This window comes from Eucalyptus grandis, chromosome 11 (genome assembly GCF_016545825.1).
Source record: "Eucalyptus grandis isolate ANBG69807.140 chromosome 11, ASM1654582v1, whole genome shotgun sequence".
Taxonomy (NCBI): Eukaryota; Viridiplantae; Streptophyta; class Magnoliopsida; order Myrtales; family Myrtaceae; genus Eucalyptus; species Eucalyptus grandis.
The window spans coordinates 4,479,908-4,499,671 of NC_052622.1; the positions used below are offsets into that span (position 1 = coordinate 4,479,908).

The 19,764-nt window shown below is 40.8% G+C and overlaps 4 protein-coding genes across 4 annotated transcripts; 2 read left to right on the top strand and 2 right to left on the bottom strand.

Annotated features, from left to right (window-relative positions):
- The first annotated feature begins 1,303 nt into the window (after positions 1-1,303).
- LOC120289411 lies at positions 1,304-3,507 on the top strand. The gene is made up of 2 exons (XM_039304268.1): positions 1,304-1,519; positions 3,110-3,507. The coding sequence occupies exons 1-2, from the start codon at positions 1,397-1,399 to the stop codon at positions 3,203-3,205; spliced, it is 219 nt and encodes a 72-aa protein (XP_039160202.1). The 5' UTR covers positions 1,304-1,396; the 3' UTR covers positions 3,206-3,507.
- A 1,268-nt stretch (positions 3,508-4,775) lies between these two features.
- Positions 4,776-6,394, top strand: LOC104424548 (small heat shock protein, chloroplastic). Its single transcript, XM_010037006.3, has 2 exons — positions 4,776-5,137; positions 5,802-6,394. Exons 1-2 carry the CDS (start codon positions 4,882-4,884, stop codon positions 6,230-6,232), a joined length of 687 nt encoding a protein of 228 aa, XP_010035308.2. The 5' UTR covers positions 4,776-4,881; the 3' UTR covers positions 6,233-6,394.
- A 992-nt stretch (positions 6,395-7,386) lies between these two features.
- Positions 7,387-8,660, bottom strand: LOC104424549. The gene is made up of 2 exons (XM_018864756.2): positions 8,506-8,660; positions 7,387-8,409 (listed from the first exon to the last, which is right to left on the bottom strand). Exon 2 carries the CDS (start codon positions 8,190-8,192, stop codon positions 7,686-7,688), a length of 507 nt encoding a protein of 168 aa, XP_018720301.2. The 5' UTR covers positions 8,193-8,409; positions 8,506-8,660; the 3' UTR covers positions 7,387-7,685.
- A 1,778-nt stretch (positions 8,661-10,438) lies between these two features.
- On the bottom strand, positions 10,439-16,786 carry LOC104424550 (polyadenylate-binding protein-interacting protein 11). The gene is made up of 11 exons (XM_010037009.3): positions 16,526-16,786; positions 15,854-16,440; positions 15,371-15,481; positions 15,200-15,244; positions 15,044-15,116; positions 14,847-14,959; positions 14,644-14,703; positions 14,515-14,562; positions 14,351-14,419; positions 11,003-11,064; positions 10,439-10,892 (listed from the first exon to the last, which is right to left on the bottom strand). The coding sequence occupies exons 2-11, from the start codon at positions 15,983-15,985 to the stop codon at positions 10,832-10,834; spliced, it is 774 nt and encodes a 257-aa protein (XP_010035311.2). The 5' UTR covers positions 15,986-16,440; positions 16,526-16,786; the 3' UTR covers positions 10,439-10,831.
- Between the last annotated feature and the right edge of the window lie 2,978 nt (positions 16,787-19,764).

The window sequence follows — 19,764 nt, forward strand, 5'->3', positions numbered from 1 at the left end:
AGATATTTCGATAGTTTAGATTATCGAAGATATTTATGAAAAAAAAAAGATTATTGAAGATATTAAATGGGTTACGCACTGCAAAAGGGAAGTCAACGTTGTTGCGGATTGGGCCACAAAAGCCCATAAAAATGGGTTCCTTCCTCAAGATTGGGCCACTTCGCCGCCCTCTATTTTGATTGAGCTGCTCTGGTCCAATGCTTTAGCTGCTGGATGTATTGGCTGCACTTATCCTTTATTATGAATATATGCGTCTTTCTTTCGACAAAAAAAAAAAAAAGGGTGAAAGAAGAGTAAGAGATTTGACGACTGCTACTTTGGGTACATAATCGCTTTTGTGACGTTTGTTTGGTGCAATCGACATTCAATTGAAATTTATTACATATGGTGTGGTTTATATATAATAAAGCTAATTGCGTTCATAATCAATTTTACGATTAAAGTAGCATCAATTATTAAGCGCGTGCCTAATTGACAATCGTTATGATCTATTGCGCATTATAATTAGCGCAACAACTAAACTTGTACTGATTATAAAATATTATACCCACTTGCTCACTAATCATGATCTAATATAGAAGAAAACGTGACTTTCCTCTTTCTCGATAATAAGACGGTGAGATCAAGTAGCACTATAGCAACAACCCCCGGTACAAATGGAAAGTTTTTTAAAACCATCTAACTCAACATCGCTACAATTAAAAGTCAGTACAAATGAAATTAGGTGTATTCAAATGACCGAAAAATAGCATTATATTTTTAAAGCCCCGTTTGGTTTGGCTTTCCCAAGGGACTTTGGGGGAAAATATTTTGTGTTAGGTTCACATTTTTGAGTCTCCATTTGTCAAATATTAACATTTGGAATGTTGAAAGCTCAAAGCAGAATGCTGGTATGAGATTTAATAAAAAAAAATTATTTTCAATATAGCCCTTACTAATAATCATGTTTTTCCCTTTTGCCCTCGAAAAATACTGTTTATCGTCTTCTTCCTTGGACTTGCTGCTCCACTGCGAAGCTCAGCTAGTAGGCGGCTCTTAGCTACGACCTCAGGCGGCGTCACCTAGGTTGCTCGACCTCACGCCGCGTTGCCCAAGGCCACGCGACGTCACCTTAAAATTGCTTTGCAAAATATACACAAAAGATGAGTCTTCAAATACACTTATCTTTACAAAATGCCTATTCATTCAAAAATACTTGGAGAATTGCAAAGCCATTTTGCCCTTGAACCAAATGGGCCCTGAGCCCATTATCGAAAAAGAAAAGGCAAACCTTGCCTTCAAGGGCGACGTCGTTTTGCGGGCAAAGAGCAGCGACGAAAGCCAGAGGAAGCACGAAATCGGAAGCGAAACAACGCTACAGAGAAAGAGAGAGGGAGAAAGAGAGGAGGAGGAAAGAATGGGGTACGTATTGCGGGTGAGAATGGCGTCGTTCTTCGCCGGAGCCGCGACGGCGTCGTTCATCGGCCTCTACATCCTCCACAACGACTACAAGGTCGCTCAAGAATCCGTCTCCCACCAGGTAATCCATCCCCGCTTTTCTAGGGTTCGATCCATGTTCTCCGCATTACAATCGATCGTTCTCTACGCCATTCCGTACCGTTGTGTGCATTTCGCTGCGTTGATTTCTTTGGAGTCGGATTCATCACGTTCGTGGGTCGCCCGGTCGTTGGAAAAGACCGATTCCGAGAGCTTTTGGAATTTAGAGTCCCTTCTGGGAATTCGACGTTTTGCGATGGAACCCTTTGCACGTCGCCTCGCATTGGACTTGATGGGTTCGAGGGGGTCCGGTGGAGACGATGTGGACCTGGAATTGAGAAGAGATGGGGATGATCCTTGTTGATTCGTCCCGATTTTCGTGAGCTCGAGGACCCGTGACTAGTTTGCCGCCATTCTTGGGTTGCTTGGGAATCTGGGTTTTGTTGTTTGGGTTTGGATGCGAGTAGTGGTGGCAGCTACGAGGAATAATGTGTGTTGTCTCAAGTTCTCCCTGTGAATGTGCTGCGAACAATCGGGATTAAGAGGCTTGAGTGTGAGAAGAATTCGGTTTCGGCTGTCGATTGGGATTGTCTCGTTGTTGCCTGAGCGTGAAAACGAGATCATTGCTGAAGCAACTGACACCGTTATCTCTTTAAAAAATGAATTACTGAGATTTATGTGGTGAGCTTTGAATTGCTTGTGTGATTCCTTAAACATGCATTGTTTCCCCTTTATCTACATTTTGAGCCTATATGCAAAAGTGGTTTTTCTTGATTCTGAACTACGAGTAGGGACTAATGATCAAATCCTTCTTATTTCCTAGACCTCTCCCCATTTAGAATGGAAATTGTCAGAGCTTACTATTTGCCGTTCCCTCATCGAAATGAATCGAGCCCTCTGCATAAACGTAAACCGTAATTTGTTTTCCACATGGTTCTTCTTTTGACCTTAATTACAAACCAGAAATTGCTGATGTTTTCCGGTGCTTATGAGTGACTTCATGGGTGGTGGAAGTAGGATGATCTAATTTACAGGGAACTGGAAATTCTGATGAGCTACAAGAAAATATTTGAGTTTAGTGATCTATCTTGGTATCCTTGTGCAGGCTCTTTCCAAACTTATTTCCTTGCTACCTTTTCACTAGTGTTGTTATTAGCTAGATGATATCCAGTTGCTTAGAGAGAGACTATCAAGCTGAACCTACCATGCATATGATGAGAATACAGTGGAAGTATAGATCCTGGAGGTGTTTCTCTCTGGAGTTAATCTCTTTGAGGATCATCATGGTTGTTCTATCACATGCATATATTGTGCTAACTTGCATGGATGGGCATTATTCGGACATGTTTGAAGAATTTGTGTTGGATTGCTCAGATAGTTAGATTAAGTGTAAAGACATACATACGTAAAGAGTTGCTCTCTCCTTAGCTTATAAGCATCAATTATATTGAGGCATTGCATGGTCTGTGTTAAGGAGATTCTCTTATACTCTTTCTACTGCTGGACATTGTTAATCCTGGGGAAGTTGGTAGATACAACTGATGTTGAAGCCAGCCTATCGTGTGATGATTATAGGTTGCAATAGCAGGTGTGTGCTTTTCTCACTGGTGATTCTTTTCATTTTCACTTGCAGATGAAAGGGCTTCATGCCTCGCTGGATAGACGAATTTCCGATCTGGAGAAGTTGAAGCAAGCCAATGTTTCTGATCATGCGGAAGCAGCTGAGTAGATCCCTGAGTCATCTTCTTGTTGTTGATGTGCTGCCGTCATTATTTTTGTTTTGCTATGTTCTCACTAGGCAGTTTCTTTCCAGTTTTTCTGAAATTTTAGCCCCTATAAAAGGAAAAAAGAGAATAACAGCAATCAATCCAGCCCTACTGAGATCAATTGACAGTTGTTTCTTGCAAGAAGATCGTCTGATTTTTGGTTTGGTCATAGTGTTGTCGTCGTGCGATCAATTTTCAGTTGCACTTAATCATGCTGCCTTTTTCTATTTGCAGCAATCATAAAGTTTGCTCCTTCGTTCTTCAAGTTCTGCACTTAAATTTTTTGTCTCGACCATTGTGGGTTGGCTACATTCTTTGTGTTCCGAAGTGAGTTTTCTGATAGACTGAAACTGATGTCTCTTTTAATAAGTCCCAGGTGCGATTATCTACCCGTCTCCGGTTTTAATTCGACAGCCTATGTGCGGCTTAACGCTCCCACATAGCTCATTTCAAATTGTAATTCAGTGATCTTAGGCACCAGACTAATCTCTTTACAGGAACAAAGTGGGAAAGATGCATGTCACAAAATTTTTGCCAAGAGTTATCAGTGAAGGGGGAGACATAAAATAGTAATTCACACCCACATCTAGCAAACTTGACTCAGCCTTTTTTTCTCCTGCGCCTCAGCCGTTTCTGAGACCATCTGGCGTGTTCAATGGCGATGTAAATCGTAAAATTACATTTTTTAGATGCATTCATCCCTCATCGATCGGCATAAATAATTTTCATCACAATTCCATTGCCCTAAAATAACATTGCTCGTAATCTCAAAGATAATCGCTAGTTGACAAATTCAAAATGGCTAGTGCGTCTAAAAAGACGATCGATGTATATCGTCGAAGAGTCATTTTCTTCCCATCTAGACTTCAAAATAAGCAGGGTCATTTTCTTCCCATCTAGACTTCAAAATAAGCAGGATTAATATGAAGAAAGTAGGAGTGTACAAAACAGACCTCTCGAATTAAGAACCATCTGAATTAGACCAAACCAAACTAGATCAATTACATATATATTTTTCTATATTTCTTCAAAAAACCCAGCTTTTTTTTTTTTCAAAATTTTTCACAATATATAGCAGTAATTAGTGAAAAAAAAAAAAATTGATCGATTCTATTAGACTGGACCACCTGTTCTTGTCGTAGGACCAATTGACCTTGGAACCGATCACACCCCTAGCAGAGACCCCAGCTAAAATGCGGGTCCATATCTGAAAACAGCAAAAATCCCAGTGACTCACTTGAAAATACGAATGAAAGATAAGAAAGTGACGGATAAACATGCAAACGCGACGAGAATCCATTCGTCGCTGGAAGCGGATGGGACGGGGATGGAGCTCTCCGGAAGGAGCAAGAGAGATCTCGATCGCCATTGTCGCACAGCGCGCGCGCGTGAGGATTTGACAGCGAGCTTCTTCATCATCATCATCATCCTCCTCCTTCTCCCGCCTTCTCCATGGCTCCAGAAACCTCTCGCTCCTTCACCATCTTTCTCTCCTCTCTCTATAAATATATCCCCCCGTAATTCCCACTTTCGGCAGCAGCTTCCTACACAGAACGAAAGAGAACGAACCCGAGAACGAACCCGAGAACCTCCGTTCCCGCGTCTTCTGCTACTGCTCTTTGTGCTGCTCGTCGGACGAATGGCTTCGGCATTGGTATCTTCGCCTTCGCCCCTGGTGGCCGGCGCGGCCCCTCGGTCGGCGCGGGCCCCGATGGCGCCGTGCTCCGTCGCGTTCCCGCGGAGGACCGGCGGCGGCAAGCCGTCGGGGCTGTCGGTGGTGAGAGCCCGGGAGGGCGACAGGAAGGACTCGGCGGTGGACGTGCAGGTGAGCCAGGGGCAGGGGACGTCCGTCGAGAGGAGGCCGCGGCGCTTGGCGGTTGACGTCTCGCCCTTCGGTAAGCACCTTGATCCTCTGTGCTTAATCACCGCAGTAAGTTTTTTTTTTTTCCTTGCTCTGGAGTGCACTGAAACGAGCGTTGGTAGACTTATGTGCGTGCGCCGATTGCGGAAGCTTCAATGTGTGGGAAGCTCAGGTTCATTGACTTCCTTCATGAATCTTTGATAGCGTCTTCATTTGGGGAGTCTGTGGTGATGGGATGTTTTCCTTTCAAACCTTCAATCGATTTTAGGTTCATTCGATGATAAAAGAGGGTTCTTTACCTGCACCAATGAAATGTTCTTCCCAATTTGCCTCGTCAACTTTGTTTTATCTTTACAGTAAGATTGTAAAAATCAGCCATGGATTGTTCCAAGTGTAGGTCTTTTCCCTCTTAAACGCGTTGCTGCATACGTGATGAACTTTGCAATATGGATTTCGTTAACTAATCTCTAAATCAAAACCAAAAGTGGTTGAATATTTTCTGTGGGGAAATTGTTGCCCCGGTTTAGATTTTGGATGGACTGGTATAATTATCTAAATTATGCTGTCTGTTAAGAATTTACTTGGATGGCTGCATATTGCTAAAGCTGTGCCTCGTAGAAGTTCATGTGGTCCTTTGTGTGGAGTTTTGTCATGATGAATTAGAAACCACAGAAAGTACTAATTGGCTTCAATTGCAGGCTTACTGGACCCGCTCTCGCCGATGAGGACTATGCGTCAAATGTTGGACACAATGGATCGGTTGTTCGAGGATGGCATGACACTTCCTGGCAGCAGGAACAGGGCAGTTGGAGAAGTACGGGCCCCATGGGACATCCATGACGACGAGCATGAGATCAGGATGCGGTTCGACATGCCCGGACTTGCCAAGGAGGACGTTAAGGTGTCCATAGAAGATGATATACTGGTCATCAGGGGAGAGCAGAAGAAGGAAGAAGGTGAGAAGGATGTGTGGTCGGGCCAGAGCTTCGGCTCCTACAACACCCGCCTCCAGCTACCCAATAACTGTGAGAAGGACAAGATTAAGGCAGAGCTCAAGAACGGCGTTCTTTATGTTACCATCCCGAAGATGAAAGTGCAGCACAATGTCGTCGATGTACAAGTGCAGTGAAGTGCCACTGAGGGATGTAAGTAACTCTGCAGGGGGCTTGCCATGAACTCTTAGTGAAGGCTATTTTGTCTTCAGGCCTGATGTATGTATGAACTCTTTTTGGTTTTGTATCTAATACCTCGTAAGTGTGAAATAAAGGAAGCCGTCTGCTTATTCCTGCCATCCCCTCTTGTTTTCTTGGAACCGAGGCATTTTCAAGGTACTAATCTCCGGTCATGTGATTTGAGCACGCTGAATCAACTATTCAATCTTCATCATAATTGATCAATTTGTCACCTACCGTGATGAGGGCGGTCGCATCTTATATGCTTATTCCTTGCAAAATCATTGACAGCGTTACCGAATCACCATTGTGGAAAATTGTTTATCCGGCCCCTCCATGGAAGACGGAAGACGGATAAATTCTCAGATATTAATATATCTAAGATATGTCGAGAATGAAATTTAAAAAATAAAAAAAAATCTATCCTTGACATCTATGTTTCTGCCCGAATGGAATATTGGACTTTTCTTATTCCTTAAAATGAATTCCAAACCGCATGTAATCTAAGGTAGTTATGCAGTTAATAGGTGGGATCTCTCCTTCAAGCAAGGTGAGGGAATCTTTTGAGCTTGAGATCCCCGTTAGCTCAAGGGAGAGCTGCCTTGTCTCTTCTGGTTTGTGCTCGAATCTTTCCTTTTCTGCTCTTCTAGAAGCTGACTGCAACTCTGGACACGGTTTTCATCGAACGGACTGGTTCTTAGTATGATTAGTGGTTACATAGAGCATTCCTAGACTCATGAACCGTTCCCTAACCCGACTTTTACCCTTTTCTCCTAATGGCCATATTCTATATCACCTTCAACTTTCTGGAGAATATAATTTAGAAGTAATCCGCGCTAAGTTTCAGCCAAAGGCTGATTAAGATATTGAACCCTACGCTTGAATAAACCTCTAGTACAAAGCTTGCGCAGCTGAATAATATCTAATTTTATGCTCCTCTCATATAGCATGTTTATGAAGAAACTCTTATGCCTTTCGCTGTTGAATCACCACCAGAAAATTACTAGGCTCTTTGAGGGTTATTTTTCAAGATCTACTTGGTTTTAACAACATATGGAGGACAATCCAGGAACCATGTTTTTGCAACTCACGATTCCGTCTCCTTTTTAGCTGTGGAAAAACATTTCAAGCTCACTGATATGGACACCAAATAATGAAGTCACTATCTAATAGGAACACCGCACATGGTGATACACCGAGGGTGACTCTGCTAGACATGAAATTCATGATAGATACATTTCTGCTTGACATGGAAGAGCGTCGGGCTTAAAAATAGGGTAACAGTATGGATCTTCGGTGTATCGACTGTAGTTCTGTTTAGAAATCTCACACATGTGAACAACTATCTGCCTGTTCTGTACTAATTATGTTACAAGTAGCAATGGCAGAAACCAAAATAAAGCGCTGACATCAATCATTACCTTCGGGGATAGAATCAAGCCGAGGCCTCCAGTTTCCAGGAGAATCGAGACCACGGCCCTGGGAAGTTCCTTTCTCGGATCCTGCCAAAACCTCCTCAACAGAAAGACTCTTTGACAAAAGCTGTTGCAGCTGTTGCTTTGTGATGACTATCTTTATCCTCTTTTTCACACCGTCGCTCTGTTCTGACTGGCTAGCTGTAGATGGACCTCTCTCTGGGCTCATTGTAGCAGTAGCAGCAGCATCAGCAGGAAGAACATAATAAACCTTCCCCAGATTCAGCATGTGATTTGGCAGAAGCCGCTTCGAATCTCCCTTCGAAAGGCCGATCCCCGAGCCTCCCAAGTTTCTCGATAAATCTTTAACTAGAACCGGCGCGGTGAGCTTTATTATCTTCCCATCAAGCTTCACAATCTGCAAGAATTTACCCTGCTGTCTTGCGGAGATACTGATGCAAGAAACACAGTTTCCTCTAGAAAGAGCAACAGAGTTACCCATCTCTTGTTTCTTAAGATCACACAAAGATGAAAAGTAGCAAGCGTATCTTCTAAACCAGACAGTTTCTCGGCATTGTCTATGAAAGCAGAGGTTCTTGTGAAAGACAAGATTCCAGAGAGAATGAGGAACATCTAAACAAAGGCCTTCCGAGAGCTAGTACATGGGCATTATATTAGTGGTGAGTGCTGAGAAGATGGAGTTGAGAAAGCTACATTTCCTGAGACAAATGAATTAGAAAAATGTTTAAGGTAGGGGAGACATTTAAATATACGTACAGACTAAGATTCTTTTGTCTAGAAGAGGAAGAAGTTACCGTCCATACGCATGCAAAAAGAGAGGCGGTGGGTTAGTGGAAGGTGATGATGCATTGGGACACTGCTCTTATTTAGCCCCTTAGGTGTCCCCTATGTCAAGTAGAGTCTGCTCTTTTTTATTGTCTCCAACACTTTTTGACTGTACACACATGGCCCAGCATAAATGGTGTAGACCAAGCTTAACTTTAACCTTATAAAGATCGTCCTTTTGGGGCAGAGAGGAGGAAAAATCTTCACAAAAGATGTCCAAGTGGCCATCGAGAAGATTGCCGATATTCTCCATGAATCGCAGAGGCTCCATTTTTGTGGAATATCTTGACCATAATCATCACCTTCCCTTTATTTAAATTGAATATTATCAATTTATGATGAAGATATGGACTCTTTCCCAGGAGTAAGCTTTACTTGCTGAGGTGCTTTGTTGAAGGTGGGCCTGCTGATGACTAGTGCCCATGCCTGCCAAAGTGGTATATAATAATTTTTTAGAAGGTTTTTCTATTTAGTAAATAGTAAACGTGCACCGACCAAAAAAAAACAGTAAACGTGCAGAGGTGTTGCCTGTATGCAAAAAATTGACACTCGAAAGATTAAACCAAATGAATATTTGACTCGTTAAATAATAATATGAATACACAATTTACAAAGGAAATGAATAATTATATATTAAATGATCAACATATTTTGAGATTTGAAATCTTTTTATAAACTTGCTTTTAACTAACAAAAAGGCGGAAAGAGGCGGCTAATACTAGCGACCCTCTCTGAGCATTACCGATGTCTCCATGTCTACTACGGAATATTTGATTTGAACATAACTATTTCACACCATTCATGATCCGAAAGATTGAAATTGATAAACTTGTCCAAAATATTAATAATTGGGAAGTTTCTCTATATTAGATATATAATGAAAAAGTAAGATAGTGCGAGTTGTTAAAAAGACATTTTGAAAAGACAAAGCGACATAGGCTCCTTAAAGGGGGGACGGTTTACTTTGTATAATAATATAGACAGCAAATGATGGTTGGTAATCGGCCATCCCATCAAATAATGTTCGAAATCCCATCAAATTATTCAACAGCTCAATATTTGCAAGGAGAAAAGACTGTCCTAAACCATTTGGAGCTACTCGCCACTTGGCCTTTTGTTTCCTTTGTGCGCCACCGAGGTGAAGTAGATATAACAGATTCTGGTTGGTTTAGGTTCACCTTAAGGATGTTCTAGGATCAGGTGATCCGTTCCTGGAGCTTTCTCTACATACACATCTAGTGCCGTGGCTATAATACAAGTTTTCCTTGCAGATCTTCGACCAAAAAAAAAGAAAAAAAAAGAACCTAGTTATCAATGAAGCCATTGTCACAAATTCAGAGAAGCTACCAAAGAAAAAGGGAACGAAATTCATTGTACTTCAAACCTCTCGATTCTCTGAAAAAAAGGGCTAACAAAATAGATCTTTATTTTAGCAAGGACAAGGCGGTCCACAGAGTTGCGTCCGCATGACGTCGAATTTTAGCAAAGAGAGAGAGTGGGACTGGCGATGGAGATATTTTTCATTCGCTTCTGAGTAGGACGGTGATGTGACAGTGATGCGACAATGCATGTTTGTCGGTTGATGCTCGTGCAGGGGCTCCACCATGACCAAACATCGAACCGCTTTCAGCGAGATGCGCACCCTCCATTTCCATTCCTGACGCCATTATTAAGCACGAAACTGAAGCCTACGGGTTTCCCTTGCCCACCTTCAAGAACCAAATCGAGCCACTCACAGATTTTTTTTGGCTACTGAAATATATGGTAATCTACAGCTAGAGAAGCTGATGCTATAGATCGATGTTGATATAGCGTACCCCTTCAAAAAAGCGGGTGGCAAATGTGTCCTGAGCATAAACATTTCTTCCCCTTTACGTATTAAGGATGAGCAAGTCAGGAGAGTAATCATTAAGTTATCATAGTTCTCTGGAAAGAGCCAAGGATTAGAAGACATTGCAACACAAGCTGCAACAAGAACCCAATGCCAAAGAATGACATTCTGTTCAGGAATCTTAACTCGTGAAAAATTAGACCAGTGACAGCGTTTCGAAGGGGAAATCTTGGATCACTAGAGCAAACATAAAATTCGAAAGTTTGTTCTCAGCTCTCCGAGCTCAGTGAAATAAAAGTTCTAAGGCCGGCAGCAAGGTGCGGAATCTACATGTCGGACACCTTAAGGACATGAGCATTATATATGTACTACGCTAGTGCCATGTGATTGCTCTGGCTCTGTTCATGTGTACATATATATATTTGTGAAGCGGCAAGTGCCCAAACGATGGGCACAGAGCAAACTCAATGCACCGGAGAGCGAGGCAGTGCGCGTGGCCTGACTGGTGTCTTTGATGGGCTCACCCTGCAAACACGAATTGCATCTTGGTTCAGAACTTGTATGAGTATTGCGCGCGAGAGAGCGAGAGAGAGAGAGAGAGAGAGAGAGAGAGAGAGAGAGAGAGAGAGAGAGACCTTATGGGTAATGATCCAAGAACCGCACCACTGCAGCTAAGAGCAGCAATCGCACTTTCTGCCTGCAATTGAGAAAGTAAAAGATGGTTTACAGATTATGATCTGACTCCAATGTTGCAAACAAACAATTATCTCAAGTGCACAATGTGACGCCAGAAGTACGTCCCGAATGTTTCAAGCATGCCAAGGCGAGAGAGAGAGAGAGAGAGATATGAATTTCGATTTTTCACAACAAGTGATATATGCATACAAAGGATCCAACTAACTCTCTTCAGAATATTCAGATTCATTCAATCACAATTGACTCCAATGCTTTTCTTCACGATAACATAAACCAAGTGGATAAGCCATTTTTCCAAAGAGAACTTTGTTGAACTAGACTTTCTCGCATGTTTGAACCATAAGCATTTTGGAGGGAACATAAATTTTCAGATATTTAAGACATTTTCAAAGGAAGAAGGCGACTTTGTAGACAACCGATAAGACAGCTCGATAATTTTTGGATGGCAGGCGCCTGCCTCGTCAATAATCATAGCACATAGGCAACAATTCTTTCAAGACACATTTCACACATCTTGTCATAGGAACTCCATATAATATGAAATCATGGGCACCAGACATAGGATGAAGCAGCTTCCAAAAAAAAAAAAAACAGCAGAGACTTGTAAATACATAGGTTGATGTGATAAGATCAGAATGACACTGAGTGAAAGTGGAAATTCAAAGAAAGACTTGCAGAAGAACATACAGCTAAAGAACATTGAAGGACTGAGCAAGCATGTAGGAAAGTAGTTGGCGCAAGCACCTACAGCCTATTGGGCTTTTTTATCCTTTAGAAGTTAGTCCACTGTCATCATTAATGCATAAACCAGCCAGGTACTTTTCCAATGTGGACCAACAAGGAATTTATCTGTTTAACTAGAGGGCCCAAACACAGACCTAAGCAGTAGTTCCCAATAAAAAAAATGTTCTCTTCTATTCTCTTCTATCTCTACATAGAAGGATACCAACACTCAAGTGAGATACTTGAAGAATGCCATAGGGCCTCAATTCCTGCCATCATGACAGACACTTTATTATTTATAGAAACATGAAACCTGCTACACTATGAATTCAGCATCTAGACCAAGTACTTCCCACAGAAAGGATTGTCAAACATGCTCTCCCAGTTTCTAACACCGATTGAGGACAATCTTGTTCCTTTCTTAGCGTAGTTTATGGTAAGATTTCCTGAACTATCACCCAGTCACTTCAGAGCTAGCTCTTCCAACACAATAGGCCCCACACAACAACAACAACAAAGTAAATCTATTTGGTAACTATGACAATGAGACAAATCCAATCTTGACAAACATTATGGTTGCGCAAATTCAAGTAAACCAGAAATAAGAAATTTGCAGATAACAGAGATCATTGTTGATATTTATTAATTCGTCATCCTTGTTTTGTAAAGAAAGGTTGACCTATGGAGTGAGTATCAGTTTCTATTGCCTTATGACAGCTATTTATACTCTCAACAAACCGCAGCTGCTCTAATCAAGCGTTTGGCAAATTTTTAGAAGTAGAATCAGGCGCAAACCGAAGCAGCTAAAAGCAGCCTGTATACAAAAAGGCATTTCTTTCGACAAATTATTTCAGTCCAAATCTTAAGCAAAGCAGATCTTATCAATCATCACAGCACATTGAAGCTAAACACCTGCGTAACTACAATATCAGCACAATGCAACATAACACGACAAAGTGCCAACGGAGCATAAAAACTATTGCAAAATTCTAATGTATGCTTAAAAAAGTTATTTAACAAATGCTCCTGTGGCACTTGTTCACCATAGCTAATAAAGAAATATGTACATTTTCAATGTACTGGTTGTCCATAACATGAGAAGAAGATTGTTTTGGAAATGACAAACTCTCTTTATTTGGATGTGTAACAAGTGCCTGAAGCACTCTTTAATAAATGCATGCTAAAAGTATAGGGCCATACAAAGATGAAGTCCAGAGATAGAGAGGATATAGCTATAATAATAACATGTTTAACAGATATTTCTCCCAAAGAAAAAAGAAAAGATCAATGCTGCATTAGACCAATAAAAAGCTATAGTACTTCAATTTTTTAAAGCTTTTTCTGAGAAAAACAATGGAGATTTATCAAAGAGCAGAGTGGGCAGCTCTTTAATATACCCTAACTGGAAATTTCTTGAGCATACATAATTTATTATTCATTGTTGTAACTCCCAAGAGTCTCAAGGCACATCGCTAATCGCACAGTGATGTATATATTTGGCTGATCATATGCTACAAAGCACACTGTTCTAATTTAGTTTAAAAACCACACCATATTAGACCTTAGCATATCAACTTAGACAATATCATTCCCTTATGGCATGGCAGGATAAACAGAATAGCCATTCCATTCCAGGACTATTCCTGATGGAATGGATACTCCATTGTGTGGCTCACCATATTCTAATAAGGTCCAGATATATGTTTAGCTTCAGATGGAGAACCTGACAAACTGTAGCTACAAAAAGAATTCCACCCATCTTTGATGGATAGATTATGCTCTTTCAATGGACCACACATTACATTAAGGCTTCCTCATATGAAATTGGTGGAAATCATGGAATTGATGAGAAAAAGTATTATGAACTACTGAGAGGGATGGAAACAAGGTTTTCACCAGAAAATTGTACCCGTACGAGGGCATGGGAGTAAATGGGACATTCTGTGTGGAATAGATAAATCAGGAGACTCACAATTCTTGCCATATATCTATTTACTAATTTTCCTGTTCATACAGACACTCACTTTGTCTCCCTCATCAGCCTCCATTGATGAAGGAGATATTCAACCTTCTTTCCACTGAGGAAACATGCTATTTCATTTGCATGCACACCTCCAACCTATGATTTTTTTTTTTTTTTTTGGCCTTGATAAAGCATTAGATAAGAGAACAGTACAAACTACTTGAGATAAGAGGGGACAGCAAAACAGGATGAATGGGATGAGCAGGTAAAGTCCCAGAGTAAAGACATCTGTGCCGAAGCAGCCAACATATTGCATATTCTATTTGTGTCTTGGCCCTCTTGAGCTACCCAGCCTCATTTCTGTTTGTTTTCTTCATCTTAAATTTCTTTTTGGAAAATTCTGGTTTTCTTTCTTAAAACTTAAGAGAAATTCAGGACATTGACCAACAAGGTCCAATATTGCAAGATAACAAAAACAGTATAAACATGGACAATGTTGGCAAATAACAACTTTCACATATTATGAAGGAACCAGTTTGGTATGACACTGAAAATGTCAAAAATAAGCTCAGGAACTGAAAAAAAGATCAAAGAGCAATACCATCATAAACTCAACAAAAGCAATGCGGGTAGAATGGTGGTAGTCTCCAAGAAGCCTCAGGCGCCGAACCTAGAAAAGGTAATCATATCTCATCAGATTTGATCCAAATAGCCAAAAACTTCACAGTTCTTGGCACTGAAATTTGCTCAGTGAATGAATCATACATCTCCACACGATAATTCAAAGAAGAGCTTGACCTCTCCATGAGTAACCTGAAAAATGTGCATGAGTAGATAAGAAGCCAGTGTGAAAATCTCCATCAGAATCACAAATATGTGGAAATCCTTGACTACCTTCTTGTCAATATTTGTGCAGTAAACAGTTCGTGAGCACATCTCACGTTCATCATCAGACTGAGAAACATAGAGAAAGGTTAACAGCTCAGAAACGACTTAGATTAACAATGTCAAGAAACATATTATTCCTCTTGCCTGTTCTAAGACTAGTAACGGACAAGCATCATTTTTGGAAAAGAAAAAATGTATAAAATCCCCACCCTTGGCAAAAATGTTGGGTTCACAGGTGCAATTGCAGTTTTTGAAGGCATCACCCTGACTGGATAGAAACCAAGCATCATTCCAGCCAAATTCAAGGCAGACTGTGCGCCTTCTGCAAGCGTCAATTTAACTCGCATCAAATGGTTAAAAAATAAGTCATACATAGACAAAAAGCTTTTATCGCGATTATGTTTACCTTCATCAGTAAACTCTATAAAAGCAAAACGAAGACAGGAATTAGGATCGCCACATACACGGCAATCAACAACCTTCCAAAAGAAAGGAAAAACTTTAATAAGCGTAATCCACCACAAATAGATCAAATTTGAATAATAATACAGAAAAGTCTTACCTGTCCACAACTATTAAAGAGGGCAGCAAGTTGTTCTTCAGTAACCTAAAGGTGAGAAATAATTATCAGATGACAATTATCAAACCAAAGGAAAACTATCCAAATACCAAGCAGCATTGAATGCAAAAAGGATACAAACCAGAAGACGACCAACAGACTTGGTCTCCTTACCTGTTGATCTATGTCGGAGACATACACAGTCCTCCTAATCACCTCTTCACGCTGTGCCATGCTGGTTCTATTGTTCATCCTTCGCCGACCATTGCTACCGTTATTCCTTCTCTGGAAAAGAAGCACCATAATGCAACGATAAGCAATAGCAGACACAGAAGCCAAATTGAACGGTTGGAAATAAACCGAAAATTGTCAACCATAAGGAACACAGCAGGAAGAATAATGACATTCAGCTGCATTTCATTCAAAGCGCAGGCAGAAGGTAGAGAAACTTCTGGTATAAAATAAAGAGCCTTTTGGAAAATTGAGGTCATCCAACTTTGGACTAACCAAATCATAAGAAAAGCGTGTCTGCAGGTTTGAACCGTTTCTCATTTCTAGTTCTTGGGTATTAACTCAGCAACCGAAAGCATTTCACAAACGAAGAATTGGGCAAAATAATATGTGCTGACATAAACCGTAGATGGCCATAATGCATACCCTTTTCGGCGAAAAGCCAATAGCATTAGCCACATCATCATGAACTGCCAGATTGTAAGCAAAAGGAAATCCTCCATCTCCCATGTGTCCATGGTTATAAACAAGCGAAGGAGGCACAAACTCCTCAGCCATAGGATTCAACTTCGACAGAATCTCCACCAGCTTCTGAACATCACTTTTACAACAGTCGATCCGAAATTAGTCCCATTCGCAAATCCAACACCCTTGATAGCCATCTGCTGGTTCTTGACTTCGGCGTCCGACCCATTTCTCATCTGACCCACCAGACTCTCGCCATCGAAGGACACATCCCTCGCGCCGACTCGATCATCGGTCAACGCATTAGGAACATAAACGCCGTCACTGGCTTTAACACTGACGTCATTTCTGGGTTTGGGTCTGTCGAAATCTTTCGAGTCCGACGGCCTGGCACTCGCGTCCGGATTTTGAGCCGACGACCCGATCTTCACTCCAGCATTCTCAGGTACCGCCATGATCAAAAGGAGCGAGCTTTTTCCTTTTTTCTATCAAGATTCTCCGCAAAAATTCTCAAAAATTCCTCCTTTCTCCTCTTTTCACTATCTAAACTGATGCAACGAGAAAATCTGAGCACACCCAGATGGAAAAAAAGCCAAAAAAATAAAAAACAAAACACTCCCGGCAATCACTCACCTGCCTCGTCTAAAATTATATCCCCACCCGATCAAACGCCAACGCACAGACGCGCAGCTCCCGCCTCGCCTCCGTGGGCGCCTCCATTCCTCCTCTCAGTGATGATCGCGCATTTCAGAGACGAGAGCTGGGAAAATTCTGAAGAAGAGGGTGGTAACCTTTTCACAGCGAGAGAGAGAGAGAGGAGGGGAGAGAGATGTGCTCTTTGGATGGTCCGGTTCAGCCTGGGACTGCCCTTTTGTGGACCTTCCTCGGAAGAAGGGAGCGATGCGCAGTCAAGAAAAATAAAAATGACACCTTTGAAAAAAATAAAAAAAAAATGGAACAGCAGAAGAGACCGGATGGAAAGTCGGGGGGATTATTATTCGGTATGTCTCGCTGGTGGAGTAATTTTCACATCTCTATATACATTACAGAATATATAAGTATATTATATATATAGGAACAAGAAGAGCTACGAGATCTAATCAAATTTAGCTTCTGTACATAATAGGAATCGAATCACCATGAGATATGATTTCTCATTTATTTATGAGTTCCATGGTAGAACGTTCGGCTAATAACTAATGGCACGAGACTCGAGTCATCAGAAGTTAAAACTGAGAAAACCCTATTGACTAAACCATGCAGATATATATATGTGTGTATGTATCGGTATTCATAATCAAATGTGTTTTGGTTTCGATCGCCACGTAAACATCGTATTGAGATGATTCATAACGTATGTATGTAAGTAGCTTTGTAATTGATTTTTTTAATTTTATATCAACCACTTAATGGTAAATATGTGACTCATTCACTGGGAAAAAAAATTGAAAGTAAAATCCTACCAAATAAAAGAATGTAATATAAATTCGCTAGAGTAAGGTATGGTGCAAGATTTAAAATAAAAAAAAATCATTCTGACCCAAAAAGGCAATTGTGCTTGCATTATTTAATACGCATCGGAGATGGATAGCTTTTGTAATTGTGCAAATCATAAAAAAAGGCAATAAAATTAAGAAGAAAAATCCACACAAGAAATTAGGAAGAATTCCTCATTTTTGTAGCGACATTTTGGCCCCAAAAAACCTCCAATCTCGTTATAGCGTCCGCTGACTTGGCATGTGCAAATCTCTCGCACGGGATCCGATTTTAATAGTTGACTTGGATGTGGGAATTTTACTGTAGATATTATTTGCTTTACTTTTTTGGGGGCAAACGTGATCTCTTTGCTTGATTTTTTATTTACGAATATTTGCACCGAGGAGGTCCTCATATGTAAATAAGACTACATTCAAAGTGATACCAAACCGGCCTGTTTATCTGCCCTACAATAATGCATGTAAAGTTAAGAGTTCCTAAATTAGCATGAAATCCTTCTCTTTTTGTACAAGTGATTCAATGGACAGATAAAAGGGTGATTCTTGGATGAGAATGGGTGTTTTTTTTTTCAAAAAAAATTGGGGAAAAACGTTGGGCCAATATAAAAGACAAAATAAAGAAAGAAAAGTGGGACTCGATATATTCTCTTTAATGATGCTCTCAAAAATATATATATATATATAATTTATATACAAAGCGTGAAGAAAAAGGATGGAGGAGGATGCGGCGGGCGGAGGAGAGAGAGAGAGAGAGAGAGGAGGCCATGTGGGTTTTGGTTTTTTGTTTGGTTTGCATTGGTCAACGATTTTGTGCCCAAACTACTCTGGTTAACGGGAGTTGATATACTCGTTCTAACCATCACTATCAATCGCTCTACAATGGAAGATCGTCGTGATTCATGTCAATCCCGTGGAACAATGAACATGATGCAGTGATAGTAAAAATTGACACATCGAACTTTAAGAAACTCTTATCGAAAATGGGAAGAATTCGTGTATCGTGTTCGGGATATAAACTCATTGTTTATGGATCCTCACCTATTTTCATTTTTAAAATTTTATTAAAATAATCGAATGATTTAATTGTGGAACGGTGCTAATCTCGCTTTATTAATGGGTTAATAAGAATCTCGTGCTTTTTTTTTATCCCCCAAATTGCGCGGTAGGTAGGTCCATACATCACAAAGGAAACCAACCCCTCAAAAAATATTGCGAAAAGAAAAAGAAAAAATACCGGCGGGCCCCACGACCCGGACAGGAAAGCTTGAATGTGAAAAAGGCGAGCGAGCGAGGCCCACCGAATTGGCCCCGCGATCGATCGGACGGACGCGACGCGACGGACAACTGGGTTTCGGCGGGCCCCGCACGGGGCAAACTTTGGAGAGGGCCGGACAGCGACCGAGGTTCGACAAATCCGAAAATGACAGAGCTCTGTCTCCGCCAAGGTTGCGGGGCCCACGTAACCGCACTGCTCGTGTCGAGTTATTGGGGGGGCAAAACGGTCTTTTCACTTGTGAGGTTATATTAGCCTTATTAGGCATTTGTGCCGACCCGGCTTATTGGAAAAAAAAAGGATAATCAGGGAGGCACCCGGCATCGACCGGAGCATATTCTCACAAAAGAAAATCAACCATGATTGATGGAATTTATCAGCGTCATCGCTACATTAAATAAATATGTAGGTATATATATATATATATATTGAGTTAAAATAGGAAGGCGATGAATTTTATACTAAAGTTTCAATTCGTAATGTGATCAAACCGATCCTTGTATTTAAGTCATCGATGGTAAATTTATAAGAAAAAACCACTTCTTCCAAGTGGGGTAAATATTTGACTTTGGATATGAATGCGTGAGGATGTTTGGTGTGTTCCATGTCGATCAAAGTCATGCACGTACTACGGAGTATGGATGAAAAAAGAAATGTCGTATCTTTTGAAAAGTCAAGCTTGCAAAATAGAAGACCGAGTGATGTAATTTTGGACAGTTTATTTTATACTAGTGTCCGGTGATATTTTCATGAAAGATTTCTAGTATCTTTGGTTACGCGTTAGGACTTGTTGATTAGTCAACCAAATATGAAATAAATGAATAAAATGGAAGGTACAGAAGTTGGAAAATTATAGAATAGGCACGGCATTTTACCTAACAATAGCACCATATTTATTATGGTCTAGACCACAAGAGGTTGGCAGTTAACTTCCGGTACCGCAGGGAAGCTCACGTCAATGTCAACCCTAAATTTAACTAATTTTAATTCAAACCATATGAGTTTAGAAATCAATGGGCCAAAAATAAAAAGAAACGTTACACCGCCTATGAATGTTAGACTTATTCCATTCGCCGGAGATCACCAAGCACAAAATATAGGAT

What these genes read in the sequence shown, in the direction of transcription:
- LOC104424549 (XM_018864756.2), bottom strand. Translation starts at nt 8,192, where the DNA reads ATGGGTAACTCTGTTGCTCTTTCTAGAGGAAACTGTGTTTCTTGCATC.
- LOC120289411 (XM_039304268.1), top strand. Translation starts at nt 1,397, where the DNA reads ATGGGGTACGTATTGCGGGTGAGAATGGCGTCGTTCTTCGCCGGAGCC. An exon ending in AAGAATCCGTCTCCCACCAG is followed by an intron (nt 1,520 to 3,109) that starts GTAATCCATCCC and finishes TTTCACTTGCAG; the next exon opens with ATGAAAGGGCTTCATGCCTC.
- LOC104424548 (XM_010037006.3), top strand. Translation starts at nt 4,882, where the DNA reads ATGGCTTCGGCATTGGTATCTTCGCCTTCGCCCCTGGTGGCCGGCGCG. An exon ending in GGTTGACGTCTCGCCCTTCG is followed by an intron (nt 5,138 to 5,801) that starts GTAAGCACCTTG and finishes CTTCAATTGCAG; the next exon opens with GCTTACTGGACCCGCTCTCG.
- LOC104424550 (XM_010037009.3), bottom strand. Translation starts at nt 15,985, where the DNA reads ATGGCTGAGGAGTTTGTGCCTCCTTCGCTTGTTTATAACCATGGACAC. An exon ending in TCTTTAATAGTTGTGGACAG is followed by an intron (nt 15,117 to 15,199) that starts GTAAGACTTTTC and finishes TTCTTTTGGAAG; the next exon opens with GTTGTTGATTGCCGTGTATG. An exon ending in ACCCAACATTTTTGCCAAGG is followed by an intron (nt 14,704 to 14,846) that starts GTGGGGATTTTA and finishes TATGTTTCTCAG; the next exon opens with TCTGATGATGAACGTGAGAT.